Raw genomic sequence first — 22,831 nt, 5'->3', positions numbered from 1 at the left:
TAGGGCGAGTAAAATGATCAGAGTGAGGTGTTCTGTCTAGAAGTAGTTAGCAAGTTAGTCAATGTTAGCCAGTTAGCTTGGGTACTTGACTTCTGTTGTGAGGTCAGAACGCTCGGATCAACCCAACTCCTCGGCCAGAGCGTCCAGTGTGCGCTCTGAGCGTGTGGCAAGCGAAACACAATGCTCTGAATTTTCAAACACACAGAGCCACTCTGAGCGCACTCTGGCGCTCCAGATGGAATTTACGAACACACCCTTGGTTGCTTCGTCAGGGAATGCTGGAGACGGACACTAGTACAGTAGGGCCTGATGTATACATGGTATAGTGTGGCAGGGACTGGAGAAGTCTGCGACTTTGGTCCTATGTAATGAAAATTCAATTTAAAATGAAGTTAATCATATACCTACCCATATTAAATAGTAGTGATCTCTTTCAGTGGTGTGATGGTAAATTGAACTGGTTAGATAGTTGAAATAACACCAGTGACACATATATTACTACTAACAGTTTGACCTTTATTGTTAAGTGACAGTAAGAGTCATCTTTATCATCATCATCATCATTATCACATTAGTCAGTACAAGAACTACAGAACATTAAAATGTCAACAAAAAAAAATCACAACAAAATTCAAGTCTTCATTGTTTCATTTTCATAGCCTATAACCCTGGGCTGTACTGTGTTGTCTATAGCCCTTAAAAGGTCATTTACCTTTGATGGATGTCTCCTTTGTTTTTACAAGAAAGGGCACACTGTGGTCTAATCGTCTATTGCCATGCTTCCTATTGCTAGATAAGCAGATATCGAAAAGCACAAAAACACTGCGTTTAATACTGCGAGGACAGGAGCCAGAAGCTGACGGAAATATCTCAACAAAAATCAGCCTATGAGACATCTGAGATTATATGGCATTAAACCTGACCTGAGGTCATTGAACCTGACCTGCCCATGTATATTATACAGAACTACATACGTTTCTGCTTGTTAAGAGTGTTTCCTATTCTGAGAAACAGTGCGGTTTTAACAGCATCTTTTTTTTAAATAATGTACTGTACATTTATTTTCCATATTTTGAAAATCCCTAGGAACAGGTGTTAATTCACATTTTTCTACTTATTACACAACCTGCATGACAGTACAATTACATGCCCCAAGCTAAGTATGCATACCTGCATGAAGCCTGCACAAATCCTATCACAAGGACTACATTCCACCAATAGCCCCACTATCACACCAGTAAGAATGCATGCCCAATGCAGCGCTTCCATCTAGTATACTACTGTTAGTGAGGATATTGGATCAGAGCCAATCATGTCTCTCCGTCCAGAGCATGGATACATCTTGTACCAGCCAACAGCGAATGGCTATGTTCCAGGTCACAGGTGAAGCCAGCTGGTTGGTCTGTCAGCGCTGCCTTCATCAACAGAGTAAAATCGTGCCTTTGTGAGCTCCCTCCAAGTCCAGTAGCTATAAATTGTAACACCAGATAATGTGACTTAACCACAGAAATGTGGACCATTATACTGGTAGTTACAGGTGTGGCTCTACAAAACGCTGGCATTTTTTTAGCTAACCTGGTATTGGCGACAATGTGTGTGCCGTCATCTTCTTTTTACAAATCTCTCATTAATCGAGACAGGCTTCTGTCATCCTGGCATGCGGCCCTTTAGGGTAGACCACCCTGTCTCAATCAATGAGAGAAGATTTGAAAAAGACAAGATGGTGTACACATTGTTGGATTACTTCATGGACCAAACAAACATTAATTTATTTTAACAGAGCGTTTTATCGATTCCAAATGGACTCCCTGAAACTGGACACAGCCATTTTATGAAACGCCTGTTTCCACGATTCGAGGACGAAGATAGTATCGCAAATACCAGGTTAGTTGAAAAATGTCCAGCAACATTTTGTACAGCCACTTCTGTAACTACCAATATAGTGGTCCAAATCTGGTGTTACAATCTGTAGCTACCAGTCCAGGGGATTCAATGTAACATAACTTCCAGCTGATTCAACAAGGCCATTCTCCCTCTCCTTTCACTCTCTTTCTCACTATGAAAATAAAAAAAGGGAATATTTTGCAGATGGAACAATCCAGCAATCATGTCGCCGCTACGACTGGGTTTGGCCACAGAGGTAGCGGGTAGAGGAGCAAAGGGTTATTTTTATAAGTCCTATGTTTTGGGTTAGAGTTGTTTGACATTGTGCAATATTAATATTTTCCTCTCTTAAATCCACAAACTATTATCCTGTTTCCTGTATATGCGCTATGATGGTTACAGAGCTAGAAATGACATTTTCAGGCACACTTTATGTCACATAATCCTTATGAATCCTTATACCTGTTACGCGGAGTGGAACCCAGTAGCAGACTCCGACGAGGAGACTGGGATGAAATAACCAAGGTATTTATTGAAACACAGGGGGGAGATGGAGTGCAGGTCATGGGAAGCTCAGGCGGGTTGCTGGAAACCAGATGAGGGTGCGGAGGCTGGAGCGAGAGGGGTTGAGACAGAGTAAGCCGGTCCGGAGGGGATTCCAAGGGGGTAGTAGAGTGGGGAATCCAGGACAGAGTAGTAGAATGACAAGACGTGGGACTGGAGACAGGGACGAGAGTCACAGCGGGCAGAACTGTAGTGGAGAGGAAAACAGCGGCAGGCAAGGAAAACAGGCACAACAGGATCTGAATAGTAACAAACGGCTAGAAACGTAGACTGACTGAGCAGAGATTACGATCTGGCAGCGTGGAAGTGGCAGGGCTATTTGTAGAGGTCTTGATTATGGAACAGGTTGCAGCTGGTGGGGATCTGCTCTGACTCCAGCACACCTGTCTCCGCCCACAAAATCACACACACAGAGAGAGAGAGAGAGAGAGAGAGAGAGAGAGAGAGAGAGAGAGAGAGAGAGAGAAAGAGAGAGAGAGAGAGAGAGAGAGAGAAAGAGTACTGGGGGAGTGGCGGCAGGTCAAGGAGACACAGGATGAGCAGTAGAGGGCGTTGCAGGAGCAGATGTGACAATACCAGATTACCAACTGGGTCAATAACATTTAGAATCTGTTGATAAAAACAACATTGCGGCAGGTAGCCTAGAGGTTAAGAGCGTTGGGCCAGTACCGAGCCGATTAGGTGGGGGGAAAAACGGTTAAAAACGGCTAAATGACCCAAATGTAAATGTTAGCAAAGACAAAAATAATACAGACTCCAAAAAGATATGGGAACAGTTCTTGTTTTTTCTTAAAGGCACAAAGGAATATCATGGACATAAAACATCACTTATCAGAAGATACAATCTCCACCTATGTATTTTGTTAGTGTATTTGTGTTTTTGCTTGATATGCTGGTTTTTCTAGTTGTTTTTTTTTTTTTTTGTATTTTATTTGTTGTGGCCCATTGGGCGCATGTATAGTTTGGTATACTGTGTGGTTGTTTTGAGTTAAATAGGAAAAAATGTAATGAATGGTCTATACAAAATATATATATAAAATCACTTATGCAATTTATTTGATGTAATTTTATCAAGCTAAGTTAGTGCATGCAATTATGCAGTACTGTCAAACCTTTTGTATTTCCATGGTAAACAGTATTGACAATTGGCAGACCCATTTAACTACCTGCATTTACAAATGTGCTACAATGTAATTACATGCATTATTACCTTATGATTAACAAGTAATGGTTTGGTAATGTAATTTAAGGTATTGCTGAATTGTGCAATTTCTCTATCCCTTCAGAACCCCCTTTCTCTATCCCTTCAGAACCCCCTTTCTCTATCCCTTCAGAACCCCCTTTCTCTATCCTTCCTTCTTCTTCCTCTATTCCTCCTTTTCAAGACCCCTCTCAGGTATGGCCAGGTAATATCCCTTACCAAAGAGACAATACTCCACTATCTCTCCTGCATTTCTCTCTGTAGCTACACTGTTTCACAGTGGTGTAAAGTACTTAAGTATGAATACAATAAAGTACTACTTAAATAGTTTTTTTGAAGTATCTGTATTTCACTTTTTATATTATTTATACATTTTACTCCAAAACATTCCTAAAGAAAATATATTTTAAACTTTTTACTCCCTTACATTTTCCCTGGCACCCAAAAGTGTTTTTCTTTAAATCAGCCAGGACAGCAATATGATGCAATTCACACACATCAATATAACGTGTTGTCATCCCTACTGCCTCTGATCTGGCGGACTCACTAGACACAAATACTGTTTGTCATTTATGTCTGAGTGTTGGAGTGTGCCCCGGTCTGTCCGTAAATTAACAAAAACAAGAAAATTGTGCTATCTACTTTGCTTAATATAAGGAATTTGAGTTTTCCATTTACTTTCACTTTTTCTCAAGTATGATATGAGTACTTTTTCCCACTACTGTAGTTAAGTACTGTAACGGTCGTCTGATGAAGAAGGATCGGACCAAAGCGCAGCGTGGTAAGTGTTCATGATTTTTATTAACACTGAACACGAGAACAAAATAACAAAGTGAGAAACGAAACCCGAAACAGTCCTGTCAGGTGCCGAACACTAAACAGAAAACAACTACCCACCAAACACAGGTGGGAAAAAGCTACCCATGTATGGTTCCCAATCAGAGACAACGATAGACAGCTGTCCCTGATTGAGAACCATACCCGGCCAAAATAAAGAAATACAAAACATAGAAAAATGAACATAGAATTCCCACCTAAATCACACCCTGACCAAACCAAAATAGAGACATAAAAAGCTCTCTAAGGTCAGGGCGTGATAAGTACATTTAAAACCAGATACTTTTAGACTTTTACTCAAGTAGTATTTTACTATGTGACTTTTTTACTTGAGTAATTTTCTATTAACGTATCTTTACTTTTACTCAACTATCGTACAACCATTTCCACACAGTTTGTTATACTTAGCCAGTAGCTACTAAAACATCTGTCAAACTACCAAACAAGTGTCCCTTGGCTCTCTGATACAGTCATGTTCTTTCACTTACAGTATTTGCGCAATGCAGTTGAGGCCAAGCCACACTTTGTCCCTGTGCCCTCGGTTGAGCACATCCAAATCCAGCCACTCAAAATGAGTACTTTTCCAGTTGTTTCCCAGGTGTTCCCAATGCGAGCTCTAAAATAGATATCCCTCCGCTCCACACACACACACAACGCCACAGCTAGTCCTAGATTAGTAGAAGAACTGGGTTAGCTCATTATTACTATAGCTCTGACACTGCTCCTGTGTTTAGTGGTGCCATTATTATTTTACCTCTGGGAAATGCCTTGCCTATTTCCATTAAACTATGACTTCCAGGGCATGACAATATAGCTCCGATTTCATTTGAAACATGGTTATTTTTGTTGTTGTGGTATAAATGACTTCCCGTCAGGTTTGAACCTGGTTTGTGGTTGTGAAGAGCGATGGTATCTAGTAGTCCCACAGATGTCAAAAACACTTTTGAAAATATCTATACATATATAAAGTACACTCTATATACACAAAAGTATGTGGACACCTTCAAATTAGTGGACTTGGCTATATCAGCCACACCTGTTGCTGACAGGTGTATAAAATTGAGCACACAGCCATGCAATCTCCATAGACAAACATTGGCAGTAGAATGGCTTTACTGAAGAGCTTAGTGACATTCAACTTGACACTGTCATAGGATGCCGGATTTCTAACAAGTCATTTTATCAAATTGCTGCCCTGCTAGAGCTGCCCCGGTCAACTGTAAGTGCTGTTATTGTGGAGTGGAAACATCTAGCAGCAACAACAACTCAGCCACAAAGTGGTAGGCCACAAAAGCACAGAGAATGGGCCCGGAGAGTGCTGAAGTGCGTAGTGCTTAAAAATCGTCTGCCCTCCGTTGCAACACTCATTACCGAGTTCCAAACTGCATCTGGAAGCAATGTCAGCACAATAACTGTTCATTGGGAGCTTCATAAAATGGGTTTCCATGGCCAAGCAGCCACACACAAGCCTAAGATCACCATGCGCAATACCAAGCGTCAGCTGGAGTGGAGTAAAGCTCTGGAGCAGTGGAAACGCTGCAACAGACAAATATGGGTTTGATGGATAACAGGAGAACGCTACCTGCCCCAATGCATAGTGCCAACTGTAAAGTTTGGTGGAAGAGGAATAATGGTCATGGGGCTGTTTGTCATGGTTCGGGCTAGGCCCCTTAGTTCCAGTGAAGGGAAATCTTAACACTACAGCTTACAATGATATTCTAGACCATTCTGTGCTTCCAACTTTGTGGCAACACTTTCCTGTTTCAGCAGGACAATGCCCCCGTGCACAAAGCGAGGTCCATACAGAAATAGTTTGTTGTGGAAGAACTTGACTGGTCTGCACAGAACTCTGATCTCAACTCCATTGAATACCTTTGGATAAATTGGAACGCCGACAGTTCCCGACCTCACTAATTATCTTGTGGATGAATGGAAGCAAGTCCCCGCATGAAATGTTCCAACATCTAGTGGAAAGCCTTCCCAGAAGAGTGGTGGCTGTTATAGCAGTAAAGGGGAGACCAACTCCATGATTTTGGAATGAGATGTTCGACAAGCAGGTGTCCACATACTTTTGGTCATGTAGTGTATTTAAAAACAATGTACTTGGTATTTAGATGGTTGACATTTACCTGTTAAACGTGGAGCTAAAGATCCCCCGTGGAGGGAAGGGGTTTGTCACTGGAAGGCAGCCCGGACGGTTCTGTCGCTGAGGGGCTGAGAGGGGCGGAAGTTGTCTCCCAACATCCCGTCGTTCCCCTCAGGTAGATCAGCACCTTTCAAATGGGACCTGAGCCTCCTGAACTCCTCTATCTGGGAGAGTTGATGAAAAGAATGGCGAAGGTAAAGAGTGGTGATGGATTAATTAAGATAAGTATTCCGTCTAGTTTCGATCAATGTTCTGTCTAGCTGCACTGCGGTTGCCCTCTGCTCTAGCCTTTACAAACCTAATGAGGATAAAAACATAATGCATATGTCCATCTTGTGTGGACTAATAAAGTAGAGTGCATTCAGAAAGTATTCAGACTCCTTCACTTTTTTCACATTTTGTTACTTTAATTCTATAAATTCTAAAATGGATTAAATTGTTTTTATCCGTCGTCAAACTTCACACAATACCCACAAAGCATAAATAGATTTGATTTTTTTGTGAATTTATAAAAAATGTAATAAAAAGGAAATATGACATTTACATTAGTATTCAGACCCTTTACTCAGTACTTTGTTGAAGAACCTTTGGCAGCGATTACAGCCTTGAGTCTTGTTGGGTATGACGCTACAAGCTTGGCACACCTGTATTTGGGGAGTTTCTCCCATTCTTCTCTGCAGATCCTCTCAAGCTCTGTCAGGTTGGATGGGGAGCGTCACTGCACAGATATTTTGAGGTCTGTCCAGAGATGTTCGATCGGTTCAAGTCCAGGCTCTGGCTGGGCCACTCAAGAGACTTGTCCCAAAGCCACTCCTGCGTTGTTTTGGCTGTGTGCTTAGGATCATTGTCCTGTTGGAAGGTGATCCTTGGCCACAGTCTGAGGTCCTGAGAATTCTGGAGCAGGTTTTCATCAAGGATCGCTCTGTACTTGGCTCTGTTCATCTAGTCCTCGATCCTGACTAGTCTCCCAGTCCCTGCCACTGAAAAACATCCCCATAGCATGATGCTGCCACCACCATGCTTCACCGTAGGGATGGTGCCAGGTTTCCTCCAGATGTGACACTTGGCATTCAGGCCTAAGAGTTCAATCTTGGTTTCATCAGACCCGAGAATCTTGTTTCTCATGGCCTGAGTGTCTTTAGGGTGACTTTTGGCAAACTCCAAGTGGGCCTTCATGTGCCTTTTACTGAGGAGTGGCTTCTGTCTGGCCACTACCATAAAAGCCTGATTGGTGGATTGCTGCAGAGATAGTTGTCTTTCTGGAAGGTTTGCCCATCTCCACAGATGAACTCTGGAGCTCTGTCAGAGTGACCATCGGGTTCCTGGTCACCTCCCTGACCAAGGGCCTTCTCCCCCGATTGCTCAGTTTGGCCGGGCGGCCAGCTCTAGGAAGCGTCTTGGTGGTTCCTAACTTCTTACATTTAAGAATGTTGGAGGCCACTGTGTTCTTGGTCCATCTTATGGCTTGGTTTTTGCTCGGACATGCACTGTCAACTATGGGACCTTATATAGACAAGTGTGTGCCTTTCCAAATCACCACAGGTGGACTCCATTCAAGTTGTAGAAACATCTCAAGGATGATCAATAGAAACAGGATGCACGTGAGCTCAATTTAGAGTCTCATAAAAAAGGGTCTGAATACTTATGTGAATAAGGTATTTCTGTTTTTGTATACATTTGCTAACATTTCTATAAACCTGTTTTCACTGTCATTATGGGGTATTGTGTGCAGATTGATGAGGGGAAAAAATAATTGAATCGATTTTAGAGTAAGACTGTATTCTACAAATTGTAGAAAAAGTCAAGGGGTCTGAATGCTTTCCGAATGCACTGGATATCTTATATCTGATCTTATTTAGTGTTTTCAGTGTTCTGTACATGTTGGCATTCTACTGTATGCTTAGGCTAAGAGCTCATTTCTTCCTGTCCTGGTCTATTTTACAGACCTCTTTCCAGCCGAGTCTGGTCTTGTGTGTGTAGCAGTAAAATGACAGACGTTCTCCGTTAAGATTTTCATTGGGTACTGGACTGGACACCTAGCCCTAAGCTAATAGTTATCTGGTTGGATGTCAGTCAGACTTTGCCAATGCAGGAGGATAATGTTTGCCCGAAACAAACAAGACAGATGGATTCAGTAATACAGGGTTTTATGAGGCACAGCCAACTAAGCCTTGACAACAGTAGAGTTTCATAGAGCTGTCTACATAAACAGAGCCATTAACAACCATTATCAGATTAATCGATCAATACTGATGACTCATTTACTATCAATAAAATGTAGTGAAAGGCGTTTTCTTTGTTCTGGCTTCCTTAGATGGTACACATAAGGAACATATAGTACTTTTCAAGGTGCTTTTAGTCAATAGTCAACAGTTATAAAGCAATGCTACAGCTGGGAGATGGGAAAATCTATATAGAACATTCCATTGAACAACGATCTACCATCACAGCACAGGTTTAAAGGTGTTCCTAAACAGGCTGCATATTGGGGAACTGCCCTCCAGAGTTGATAGAACACTGAATTACAGGATCTCTATGAGCTGCCCTGTGTCATTTACTGTATGTGAATAATTGGTCGCTCAATACGTATGAACAATTCATTAATCACTCTGTTTTTTAACTTTTTGATATTTCAATTCATGCCTTTGCTCTCCACCATAACCTTTCCGTCCTCTCAAAGGGAGGTGTCTGGCCTTTACATGAAAGGCTTGCTCAGAATCAAAGCCTCTGTAGAAAGTGTGCTGACTTGGAGGACAAACTGTATTGTGCAATGCTGTTGAATCAGAGGTTGGGACCTTGCTTCATAAATATGGACTTATAAGTGCCAAATCAATCACAACACTGTATTTTACCTTCTAGCAGAACACACACTTCAATGCAGGTAGCTAGAGCAACCTCAAGATCTATGGAAGTAGAGCTGATTTGAATAACACTTGGTATAAAAGCAATACGGCCACTTGGAGGGCTAGCAGGTGCCATCACCATTGACATGTGAAGGGATAAGACCTAGGGGTAAGACCTGGGGCAAGGGTCTAGAAGCCAACATTAATACATTCTTTATTATTTGCCCCTGCTGGTCATCTATGAATGTTTGAAGGTCTTGAAAAATTATCTGGCCTTAATGGCCACATGTACTCTAAAAGCATCACCCAGTACAGACAGAAAAGGTCTGGTATCTCTCTAGATAGTTTCTTACTAGGTTCCTGCTGAAAAAAACAGCATAGACCAGCATATGCTGGTGACTAGTGCTGGTTTTGCTGGTGACCAGCCTTCATACCAGTATAAGCTGATGACCAGCTTATACTGGTATGCTGGTGATGCTGGCAACGAGCATATCATCATAAGTACGAGCATATGCTGGTTACCAACAAAACAAGCATCAAAGTGCTTAAAGATGCACTATGACGAAATCGCTCCACCATTTCCTGGTTGCTAAAATTCTAATAGTTTCCCTCATTTCTGTTTATGTGACAAAACTAGTAAGAATCATTTTACCATCTACTGTGAAATACATTTTTCATAACCAAAAATATTGAATTTTCAGTTGTTTGAGGCTGGTATACAAAACCGAAGGACGGCAGGCATATAAATAGCACCCACATAGAACTTCTTACTTCCTTTCAATGAGAATGACAGATCTAACACACACATTTCTATGTAAATTTTAGGTTACCCAAAAAGTTATATATTGCAGGATTAATCACTTAAGACAATACATTACATATATCACAAATGAAGGCCTAGTTCTTCCCTAATAAAGTGGCCACATCAGGACTGGAAGTCACATTATGAATGTTCATCCATCCACAATCTGAATTCAGACTACTAATTCCAACTACTTATTCAGATTGGATTACTTGAGAAAAATTGAATTTATCTTTGTGTTGCATAAGATGAATTAATCAGTCAATGTACATGCAAAAACGCAGATATTGAAACAAACAATTAAAAATATCGAACTGCAGGGCGTCCTGAGTGGTGCAGTAGTCTAAGACACTGCATCACAGTTACAAGCTGTGCCACTAGAGATCCTAGTTCGAGTCCAGGCTCTGTCGCAGCTGGCCGCGACCGGGAGACCCATGAGGCAGCCCACAATTGGCCAAGCGTCGTCCGGGTTAGGGGAGGGTTTGGCCGGCTGGGATGTGCTAGTCCCATCGAGCTCAAGCGATTCCTGTGGCGGGCCGGGCGCACGCACGCTGACACGGTCGCCAGGTGTACGGTGTTTCCTCCAACATATTGGTAACGGCTGGCTTCCAGGTTAAGTGGGCAGTGTGGCTTAGATGGGTCGTGTTTCGGAGGACGTACAGATCTCGACCTTCGCCTCTCCAAGACAAGACTATAACTACCAATTGGATACCATGAAAAAGGGGTAAACAAAAAAAAAACATAGGGAACTGCAATAGAGCATGCTGGAAAATATGATCTTTATGGTTGTGGTTTTGCTTGCTAGACCATGCTGGTCAGACCAGTTTGACAGCTAGACCATTCTGTTCGGCCAGCTAGACCATACTGGTCAGACCAGCTTGAAAATTCTGCTGGTCTACAGTTGGGGTTTTCAACAGAGTAGGGAGTTTTCCCTAGCAATTGTGCTTCTGCATCTGCAATGCTTGCTCTTTGGGGTTTTAGGATGGGTATCTGTAAATCACTTTGTGAAAACTGCTGATGTAAAATGGGCTGTATAAAATACATTTGATTGATTAATTGAGCCAGACCATTGTGTCAGATGGCCTACCTGTAACTGTGAGATGGTGAGTGGGTAGCGGTACAGGATCCAGGTGACGCTCTCACTACATGGAGGGGTTGTCAGGGAGCCCTCATACACCCAGTAGTCTCTCAGGAGAGGGTCTGGAGGGGGTAACAAACACATACCATGTCCTCATCCAATACTGTGTCACACCATACACGCAAGCAGGAATCATACACAATTAGAAGAAGGACTCACCAGGAAGTAGTGTGTTGGGATTGAAGCACGGTATGATCTTGGTCTTCCCCTGTACAGATAGGTCAACACACTCAAATATTTGTTGACCTGCTTCGTTTGTAATGCACTGTTTATTTCACCACCATGTTTGTCATGACTGTATTATTGCAGATCGTCTTTACTACTGGAGCTCCTTCTTCACATTCTGCATCAACACTTCACCTGTCTAATCTGAAATGTTTCAGACGGTTTCAAGTCAATCTGGAGCATTGATTGCATCAGGTTTAATTGAAAAATCAATACATTAATCAATTGCTGCCTGCTCCAATCGTTGCACCTCTACTGATTTTCTGTTAACTGCCAAGTTTGATTGTCTATGTACTGTATGTCTTCCTCGATCTCTCAGTTAAGCATTGGGTATCTACCCCTTTAGGTCATGTCAGTAATTTCTCATAACCTCTGCCCTCTCATCACCATGACAACTCATAACCATAACATCATCACCATAACAATATGACTTGGTCAACCATGTGGGTGCCAAGATCTTACCTTGTATTGTAGGTCCTGCAGCACTTCTGTTATGGCCTTCAACCCCAGATGCTCCTTCCCTATCTGAAGGAAACAATGTCAATGGCATCAAGTCAAAAATAAGTCATGAAAGATGGTCCTAACAGATCAATGTAATGTTATGATGTTAGCACATCTTAACAGGGTGCTGTTGACGTGTTTGGAGCATCAGGAAAGGATGTGAAAATGGTGGAAAAGTACTCAATTATCATACTTGAGTAAAAGTAAAGATACTTTAATAAAAATGACTAAACTAAAAGTGACAGTCACCCAGTAAAATACTACTTCAGTAAAAGTCTAGAAGTATCTGGCTTTAAATGTACTTATCAAAAGCAAAACTCAATGCTAAAATATACTTAAGTGTCAAAAGTAAATGCAATAAATACTTTCAAATTCCTTATATTAAAGGGATACTTTGAGATTTGGGCAATTAGGCCCATTATCTACTTCCCCAGAGTCAGATGAACTTGTGGTTACCATTTTTATGTCTCGGTGTCCTGTATGAAGGAAGGTAGAGTTAGTTTCACGAGCCAGTGCTAACTAACATTAGCTCAATGACTGGAAGTCTATGGGTATCTGCTAACTTCCAGTCAATGCGCTAACGCTAGTAAGCAATTGTGCTAGTGCTAGTCAGCAACTTCCTTCAAATCGCTCGCAGAGACATACGGATGGTATTCACAAGTTAATCTGACTCTGGGGAAGTAAATAAAGGGCTTTATTGCCAAAATCCCAAAGTATCCCAAACCAGACTGCACAATTGTATTTATTAGTAAATTTACGGATACACTCCAACGACATCATTCATAACCGAAGCATTTGTGTTTTGTAAGTCCGCCTGATCAGAGGCAGTAGGGATGACAACGTGTTCTCTTGATAAGTGTGATAAGTGTGTGAATTAAACCATTTTCCTGTCCTGCTAAGCATTCAAAGTGTAACAAGGACTTTTGGGTGTCAGAGAAAATGTATGGGAGTAAAAAGTACATATTATCTTAACCTCTACAGAATCAGTGTATTATGCTTTACCAGATCTAATGTGTGTATTCTCCTACACTAATTTCATATTTCCACAAACGTCAAAGTGTTTCAAATGGTATCAAGAATATGCATATCCTTGCCTCAGGACCTACAGACAGTTAGATTTGGGTATGTCATTTTAGATGAAAATGGGGGGGGGGGGTCAGATCCTTTTAAAGAATGAAGTGAAGTAAAAGTAAAAGTTGTCAAAAATATAAACAGTAAAGTAGTAGTACTTCATAGTAGTAAGTACTAAAGTAGTAGTAAGTAGTACTTCGAAAATATTTTTACTTAGTTACTTTACACCACTAAGTGTTTGTCCATTCATATTTTCAGTCATTGCCTGAAGCTAGTTCATATCAGTCAAACGTTATCATGGTTATTTCAATGTGGTGGTTTTTCTCAGTACAATAAAAAAAAGTATATTTAGTGTCAAAAATGATATGAATATGATATGGTACAAAATACAGTAATAATAAACCAAGTGCCTAACAAAACCATAGAGAGCATGACAAGAGGGGATTCTCATGTGACTATAGACTGAGACCAAAGCAAACAATACCTGCACAAACAGAGCGATGATGAGAACTCCGTTCGTCTTACCCAGGGCTTCCTCCACACTGCTGAACAAGGTTGTGTTCCAGTGGATCAGATGGAGCTGGGGGGGGAAGCACATGTATTGTATTGTACCATATTATATATAGTGAAGCTGATCACAAAAAAATATTAACCAAAGAAAGTAAAGAAAGAAAGATATTCAGGTAAGGATAGAAAATGAAAGAAAGTAAATGAAAGAACGATGGGCAGAGGGAGGCTGCAGAAGACAGGGCCGAGACAGAGCAGGTGTAAGGGACATAAGGGCACTCTACAGTTTGAAATAGAGCACAAAACACCTTTGATAGAGAGGAAAGCTTATAAAGCCAAACCACCAGTGGCATAACCTCTTCAGGTCCTTTCAAACGCGTCAATGGCCTGAGTGATGTGTAAATATATGAAACAAAGTAATGAGCTTTAAAAGCCCTGACCCGAAGTAACCTGTTTTTATGTGAACATAACAAGTCCCTCGTTCTCAAGACCATCAGACTGTTAAATAGCCATCACTAGCACAGAGAGGCTGATGCCTACATACACAGACTGAAATCATTGGTCACTTTAATAATGTTTACATATCTTGCGTTACTCATTTCATATGTACAATTGAAGTCGGAAGTTTACATACACCTAAACTCAGTTTTTCACAATTCCTGACTTTTAATCCACGTAACAATTCCCTGTTTAGGTCAGTTAGGATCACCACTTTATTTTAAGAATGTGAAATGTCAGAATAGTAGTAGAGAGAATGATTTATTTCAGCTTTTATTTCTTTCATCACATTCCCAGTGGGTCAGAAGTTTACATGCACTCAATTGGTATTTGGTAGCATTGCCTTTAAATTGATTAACTTGGGTCCAACATTTCGCGTAGCCTTCCACAAGCTTCCCGCAATAAGTTGGGTGAATTTTGGTCCATTCCTCCTGACAGAGCTGGTGTAACTGAGTCAGGTTTCTAGGCCTCCTTGCTCGCACACGCTTTTTCAGTTATGCCCACAAATTTCCTATAGGATTGAGGTCAGGGCTTTGTGATGGCCACTCCAATACCTTGCCTTTGTTGTCCTTAAGCCATTTTGCCACAACTTTGGAAGTATGCTTGGGGTCATTGTCCATTTGGAAGACCCATTTGCAAACAAGCTTTAACTTCCTGACTGGTGTCTTGAGATGCTCCAATATATCCACATAATTTTCCTCCTTCATGATGCCATCAATTTTTGAAGCACACCAGTCCCTCCTGCAGCAAAGCACCCCCACAACATGATGCTGCCACCCCCGTGCTTCACAGTTGGGATGGTGTTCAATGGCTTGCAAGCCTCCTCCTTTTTCCTTCAAACATAACGATTGTCATCATGGCCAAACAGTTCTATTTTTGTTTCATCAGACCAGAGGACATTTCTCCAAAAAGTACGATCTTTGTCCCCATGTGCAGTTGCAAACCGTAGTCTGGCTATTTTATGGCGGTTTTGGAGCAGTGGCTTCTTCCTTGCTGAGCGGTCTTTCAGGTTATGTCGATATAGGACTCGTTTTACTGTGGATATAGATACTTTTGTAACTGTTTCCTCCAGTATCTTCACAATGTCATTTGCTGTTGTTGATTTGCACTTTTGCACTTTCACACCAAAGTACATTCATCTCTAGCAGACAGAACGCGTCTCCTTACTGAGCGGTATGACGGCTGCGTGGTACCATGGTGTTTATACTTGCGTACTATTGTTTGTGCAGATGAGGTCTTGGCTGATTTCTTTTGATTTTTCCCATGATGTCAAGCAAAGAGGCACTGAGTTTGAAGGTACGCCTTGAAATACAATCTAGAAGAAAAATAAATGCACACCTATTTAGGCGAGGTGCTGGCTAGCGGAGTAGAAAACTTGAAAATAAAGGAGAGCCGCACACTCTTAGGAGCTCAGATGCAAAAATGTAATATCCAACGTTTCAACAGCCAAGCTGTCTTCATCAGGGTATAATCACAAACACTGCGGGATGACTCGTTTATATAGTGTCAAAAGACACACAGGTGTCTGTAATCATGGCCAAGTGTGGTCTAATATCATTGGTTAATTCTCAAATATTAAAATGGCATACAAAGAACAGCATACAAAAAACAAATGGATAGCATACGATCATAGATTCATTTTAGACTACACAAGCTTACAAACAACTACAATGGCAAAAGTCACAATAATTACAAGAATGGCTTCAGATCAAAGTCTACTTTGAGACCGAAGGCCTTAAAATACATCCACAGGTACATCTCCAATTGACTCAAATGATGTCAATTCGCCTATTGGAAGCTTTTAAAGCCATGACATAATTTTCTGGAATTTTCCAAGATGTTTAAAGATACAGTCAACTTAGTGCATGTAAACGTCTGACCCACTGGAAATGTGATACAGTGAATTATAAGTGAAATAATCTGTCTGTAAACAATTGTTGGAAAAATGACCTGTGTCATGCACAAAGTAGATGTCCTAACCGACTTGCCAAAACTATTTGTGGAGTGGTTGAATAACGAGTTGTAATGACTCCATCCTAAGTGTATGTAAACCTCCGACTTCAACTGTATATACTGCATTCTGTACTTTTCTACTGTATCTTAGTCTATGCCACTCTGATATTGCTCGACCAAATATTTATATATTCTTAATTCCATTCCTTTACTTAGATTTGTGTGTATTGGGTATATGTTGTGAAATTGTTAGATATTACTTGTTAGATATTGCTGAACTGTCAGAACTAGAAGCACAAGCATTTTGCTACACCCGCAACAATATCTGCTAAACATGTGTATGTGACAAATAAAATTTGATTTGATTTGTAACAGTGGCCTCCAACTTCAATAAACATGGTCAGGGTCTTGAAGCGGACAGTGTGTGTGTGTGTGTGTATGTTTGGCTGAGACCCATACCTCCATGGGGAAGGCCTTAAAGTTGACTGTGTGTTCTGAGCCCCGCTGGTTCTCTTTGCCCCAGTGGAAGCGCACCTCATGCAGCTCGTACTCATGATCAATTTGCAACGGTCCACCAGTTACCACTGCAGACAGGAAACCCAGAGCATCATGGGAGAGCAGACACAGGAAATGCAGACCACATCAGATGATCTTGCATTTTGAACGTAGGCTTGAATTCTGATTCAACTCTGAAGTGTATGTGTATGTCCCTTGCAGCACACAGTCATTGACTCAACTTTCAGGGGTCACGGCTAAGATCGTTGAAAAAGTGCATTCAAGATCATTACTATAGTGGAGGGTTGACATAAATTCCACCCATGAATTGTTTTTGTGTACCATGGTAATGTTAAATGAACTTTTTGGATGTGTGTTCTGCACCTGATTTGGACCTCAGCATGATGCGTACGGTGTGTCCATCGTTGATGACCTCACAGTCCCGACACACAACGTAGTTGGGTGTTAGCCCCACGTCCAGGAGCAAAGGGTCATAACGCGCCTCCCGGGAGTTCAGGTTGATGGGTGACTGGTACTCCCCATTGGCATCAGGGAACAGCAAACCCCACTCTACACCTGAACACACGCACAACTTAGACTTACACTCAACGTCACTGATGCTTGCGTAAAGTTACAACTTCTGGGCTCTGGCATGCACTGAGATCTCCATGCAGAGGCCTTCATGCAGTGCGTGGTGAAGTCACAAAGTGGTGATGGAGTATGTCTAGTGTAGTGTGAATACAGCCTTTGAATACGCAAGCAGCATAAACAAAGTGTATAAGTGAGGACACACTAATGTGTGCACATGCACACTCACACACACACAGAGAGACACACGCATGCACACGCAACCACACACACTGGAGTTAAAGAGTTCACCAATTCCTCAGTGTCACTGCGCTGAGCAGTTGGGGAGTCGGTATCAAGAATAACTGTCACCAGAGGGACACAAGGACGCTCTAGTTTGTGCTTCTTCCCACCTCTCACACTTTCTTTCTCACTTTTATATCTCTCTTTTTCCCCTCTATTTATTACACACTGTTAGTCCCACATCTCTCCATTCTGTGTGTAAATGGTTTGTGAAAAAAATCCTCATTATCATATTCTCACATCTTTTCACACTGTAAGAGCACTCTGTTAGCTAGCTGTCTCTGGTCTCTGGTCTTTCCATGCCATGCCCTGAATTATTTCATAGTTATTTCATATCACTGCTGTATGTGCAGAGAGAGTGCAAAATGCAATTATTCGAATCAGATGAGATCAAATCTTCTTGCAGAGCTGCCCAGTGACACGAGCCTACCATACGAGCTAAATCACTTCTATGCTCGCTTCTAGGCAAGCAACACTAAGGCATCCATGAGAGCATCAGCTGTTCCGGATGACTGTGTGTTCACGCTCTCCGTAGCTGACGTGAGTAAGACCTTTAAACAGGTCAACATTCACAAGGCTGCAGGGCCAGACGGATTACCAAGACGTGTGCTTCGGGCATGTGCTGACCAACTGGCAGGTGGCTTCACTGACATTTTCAACATGTAACTGATTCAGTCTGTAATACCAACATGTTTCAAGCAGACCACCATAGTCCCTGTGCCCAAGAACACAAAGGCAACCTGCCTAAATGACTACAGACCCGTAGCACTCCCATCCGTAGCCATGAAGTGCTTTGAAAGGTTGGTAATGGCTCACATCAACACCATTATGGATCCTGGACAACACTGGATCCTGCCCCCAGGTGGTGAGGGTAAGTAGCAACACATCTGCCACGCTGATCCTCAACACTGGAGCTCCCCAGGGGTGCGTGCTCAGTCCCCTCCTGTACTCCCTGTTCACCCACGACTGCAAGGCCAGGCATGACTCCAACACCATCATTAAGTTTGCAGACGACACAACAGTGGTAGGCCTGATCACCAACAACGACGAGACAGCCTATAGGGAGGAGGTCAGAGACCTGGCCAGGTGATGCCAGAATAACAACCTATCCCTCAACGTAACCAAGACTAAGGAGATGATTGTGGACTACAGGAAAAGGAGGACTGAGCACGCCCCCATTCTCATCGACGGGGCTGTAGTGGAGCAGGTTAAGAGCTTCAAGTTCCTTGGTATTGTCATGATGTTGGCCTGGGGGTAGGTTTATGACAGTCATAAATACCTCTTCCCCCCTTTTTCCTCTCTCTACCCTACTGATGTTACATTTGTAAAACCCTTGGTTAACATAGAGATTCTGGGAACATCAGAAGGTGGGGGGAAATGAATTATATTCTGGTAATCCGACCAATTGAACATATGCGGTGGTACTTAATGAATATGATGTCAGTTCGGTGGTCATCTGAGACATTCTCATCAATGATAAGATGACATAAACTCTACAGTGGAAAGTCTACACATAAGAGTTATCGGATTCACATGGAATTGTTGTTCAATTTAAATGTTTGAATATGAAAATATTTGTGATGGGTTGAAATGTGATTTTAGCTTCTAAAATGTGAGATTTGGGTTTTCATAAGCTAGGGCTCTGCTCAATCAGTGGCCCGCCCCTGTGAAGGGACATGGGCTATAAAACTTTTCAAACACGCCCTCCTCTCCCTTCCTATATAATGCCTTGACGACAATATAACCTCCTTCCGAGGACGTGAGGACGACGGTCCGATGTCAGAATGGTTCAAATAATAACTACAGAATGAAGCCAACATCAGCGTGAGCTTCGGTTGCGAATGGTATGAACTTTGAACTCTTATTCACTACAGAAGTGATACCTCCTAGCCTTTGAGTTAGCAACAGCAGATGCAAATGAGGGTTAGGAAGGAACAGACAGAGTATCCCGTCTATCACACAACAACGTTACTACAACGTATTCAATTTACCAGCAGAGACATTCTTCAAAGAACAAACAACTCGGTTGGGCAACACGGCCTTCCATCTACCACCTACCAACCGAAGCGCAGCTCAGAGTAAATATTATTGCATTTTACTTTTCCAAATGGGCGGTAATTTAGAATGCATAAGATACTACATTTACGATAGCACAGCTTCGCCCTTTGTTCCTCAGTCTTCCCGCTCTTTCACTCAAACCCAGCCCTTTTCTTTTGTGTAACCAGCAGTCATATCTGTTCTGCCCGCTAGGGATGTTTTCCTTTATGACGTAATTTGTAATCAAGTTATGATTTAAATATGTGTATGTGTAATTCTGTGTGATTGGTTAGGTATTTAGTAAATAAATAATTAAACCCAATTTTGTATTGCTGATTCAACTTGTCAGCCAGGGTTCGTGCAGATAGCTAAGAATTTACAACTTTCAGATGAGACTGAATTAAGATGACGATTAATATTGACTGCTATTGATGTAAAATATTACTAGGTCTTTAAGAGTTTATTCGGAAGAGAACAGCTCTATAAATATTATTTTGTGGTGCCCGACTCTCTAGTTAATTACATTTACATGATTAGCTCAATCAGGTAATGTTAATTACGGAAAAATTATTTTGTAGAATAGCATGTCGAATCACTTAATCCGGCATAGCCAAAGACACGACAGTGTCCACATCAACAACAAACTAGAATGGTCCAAACACACCAAGACAGACGTGAAGAGGGCACGACAAAGCCTCAGGAAACTAAAAAGATTTGGCATGGGTCCTCAGATCCTCAAAAGGTTCTATTGTGAGATTTTGAGTGAAAACCTCCTTCCATCAGCAAGGGCATTGAAGATGAAACGTGGCTGGGTCTTTCAGCATGACAATGATCCCAAACACACCGCCCGGGCTATGAAGGAGTGGCTTCGTAAGAAGCATTTCAAGGTCCTGGAGTGGCCTAGCCAGTCTCCAGATCTCAACCCCATAGAAAATCTTTGGAGGGAGTTGAAAGTCCGTGTTGACCAGCAACAGCCCCAAAACATCACTGCTCTAGAGGAGATCTGCATGGAGGAATGGGCCAAAATACCAGCAACAGTGTGTGAAAACCTTGTGAAGACTTACAGAAAACGTTTGACCTCTGTCATTGCCAAGAAAGGGTATTTAACAAAGTATTGAGATAAACTTTTGTTATTGACCAAATACTTATTTTCCACCGTAATTTGCAAATAAATTCATTAAAAATCCTACAATGTGATTTTCTGGATTTTTTTTCTCATTTTGTCTGTCCTAGTTGAAGTGTACCTATGATGAAAATTACAGGCCTCTCTCATCTTTTTAAGTGGGAGAACTTGCACAATTGGTGGTTGACTAAATACTTTTTTGCCCCACTGTATACACTCATGTAGATACTACCTCAATTGGGCTGACCAACCACTGCTCCCGCACATTGGCGAACCGGGCTATCTATCTGCATTGTGTCCCACCACCCACCAACCCCTCTTTTACACTACTCCTACTCTCTGTTCATCATATATGCATAGTCACTTTAACCATATCTACATGTACATACTACCTCAATCAGCCTGACTAACCGGTGTCTGTATGTAGCCTCGATACTTTTATAGCCTCGCTGCTGTATATAGCCGCGCTACTGTTATAGCCTCACTACTGTATGTAGCCTCACTACTGTATGTAGCCTCGCTACTGTTATAGCCTCACTACTGTATATAGCCTGTCTTTTTTACTGTTGCTTGTATTTCTTTATTTCTATTGTTCACCTAATACCTTTTTTGCACTATTGGTTAGAGCCTGTAAGTAAGCATTTCACTGTAAGGTCCTGTTGTATTCGGTGCATGTGACAAATACACTTGATTTGATTCTACAGTGTCTCTCCCTCTAGTCCCATGATGGGGGACATAAACGGGATCAAAGCTCTCCCTTCATACATCACTGACCCAATCTAAATACAGACCCACTCTGAACTGTCTGACCTCCGACACAAGTACGTAGCCTTGTAATTAAGATGATGAAACCATGGCTTTGAATCGCAGAGGGAGCACATAGCACAAAAGACATGCTTTCTGAAGCCAGGCCAGGAGTTAGTAAATGAAGCGGCTAATGTGTTACCGCTACAGACAAGTCCCGGATGACTTTATCCGCTACCAACAAGATAAACAAATGTTTTCTCAAGTCAACACCAATGACAATATGACTATTAGAGTCACTAAAAGGTCAGCTCTTGACTTAGATGTTACAATCTCTCGTGTTCTTTTCCCAGTTACTGGAAACCTTGACTATTACCCTAAGAGCCCAGAGGCAAATTTGAGACACACAAAGCACACAATGGAGCCCTGGACAGGAGCTGGTAAAGCTCAAAACCATGAAAGCATGGTAGCTAGACCACTACTCTCTTAGAATACCAAATCATTGGTGTGACTCCAGAATCTCAAGTTCAGTTCGAGACAGCTAATTTGCATGATCAAGTTACCCCAAAAAGGAGTGCATTGATCAAATGACCCTACCTTCTTTAAGTTCTTTACCTACTGTATGTGAGAGAGCGAGAGAGAGAGAGAGAGAGAGAGAGAGAGAGAGAGAGAGAGAGAAACAGGGAGAAGAGTATGTATCTGTTTATATCTGTGAAGAGAGTACTGCATTCCCATGTCAAGAAGAACATGTTATTTTTCTGAGCTCTGTTTTGCGCGAGGAAAAAAGAGTGAAAGGAAACAAAGTGTATACTAAAAGCTCCAAATCTCTTACCTTCTTGATATCCCCAGTCCAATTCATCCTTCCCAGGGTAGTAGTCTGACTCCTCAATCACACTGTCTGCCATGGCTGTGGCAGTATGGAACAAGTCTTCTCACTTAACACACTTGCTTTGATTTGAAGTCACACTCTGGCTTTTGTTCTTATCTGTCTTTTTAATCTGTCTTCTTATTGTTTTCTTCCTTCCTTCCTTTCTTTGTGTGGTAGGAAGGGTTTTCTGTCAGATGCCAGTGACTTTGAGAGCCTGTCTTCAGTGAGGTGCTGCAGTACGGGCTGGTACAGCGGTTCAGCGCCAAATACTGATGAAGGGGGGGGTCAGTCCATCACATAGGAGAGAGTGATTGTTCCAACTCTCTCTCTCTCTGTGTGAATCCAGGCTGCAGTGTAGACTCTCCCACAGTGCAAGCAGCTAAGAGTTTCACAACTCTCTCTAAGCACCAGCAGCCCACAGGGTCCCCACCCCCACACATACAGAGTAAGCTTGGATTGGATGAGTCAAGTGCCTGTGCAAATCTCATTTGGAGCACCTTTTACAGCACAGAATTTCACAATGG

At 41.9% G+C, this 22,831-nt stretch overlaps 1 protein-coding gene across 8 annotated transcripts; it reads right to left on the bottom strand.

Annotated features, from left to right (window-relative positions):
• Nucleotides 1-495: 495 nt before the first annotated feature.
• On the bottom strand, nucleotides 496-22,724 carry car8 (carbonic anhydrase-related protein). 8 transcript variants are annotated; one of them, XR_005052755.1, is made up of 11 exons: nucleotides 22,272-22,724; nucleotides 22,037-22,057; nucleotides 17,050-17,241; nucleotides 16,630-16,754; nucleotides 13,697-13,792; nucleotides 12,103-12,165; nucleotides 11,575-11,623; nucleotides 11,365-11,477; nucleotides 6,616-6,796; nucleotides 2,347-2,831; nucleotides 496-1,468 (listed from the first exon to the last, which is right to left on the bottom strand). XR_005052755.1 is itself a non-coding variant. In XM_036984511.1 (10 exons), exons 1-9 carry the CDS (start codon nucleotides 22,342-22,344, stop codon nucleotides 6,662-6,664), a joined length of 867 nt encoding a protein of 288 aa, XP_036840406.1. In that variant the 5' UTR covers nucleotides 22,345-22,724; the 3' UTR covers nucleotides 496-2,831; nucleotides 6,616-6,661.
• Between the last annotated feature and the right edge of the window lie 107 nt (nucleotides 22,725-22,831).

This window comes from Oncorhynchus mykiss, chromosome 8, assembly GCF_013265735.2.
Source record: "Oncorhynchus mykiss isolate Arlee chromosome 8, USDA_OmykA_1.1, whole genome shotgun sequence".
NCBI lineage: Eukaryota > Metazoa > Chordata > Actinopteri > Salmoniformes > Salmonidae > Oncorhynchus > Oncorhynchus mykiss.
Note: the sequence above shows the minus strand (reverse complement) of the source record. Positions and strands in the feature narration are given on the sequence as shown.

Bases quoted from the DNA above. Each gene is read 5' to 3' on its own strand.
- car8 (XM_036984511.1), bottom strand. From the start codon at position 22,344: ATGGCAGACAGTGTGATTGAGGAGTCAGACTACTACCCTGGGAAGGAT. The intron at 11,478-11,574 runs GTGAGTCCTTCT...TACCCCCTCCAG, and splicing joins TCCCAACACACTACTTCCTG to ACCCTCTCCTGAGAGACTAC. The intron at 6,797-11,364 runs GTAGGCCATCTG...CAACTCTCCCAG, and splicing joins TCACCATCTCACAGTTACAG to ATAGAGGAGTTCAGGAGGCT.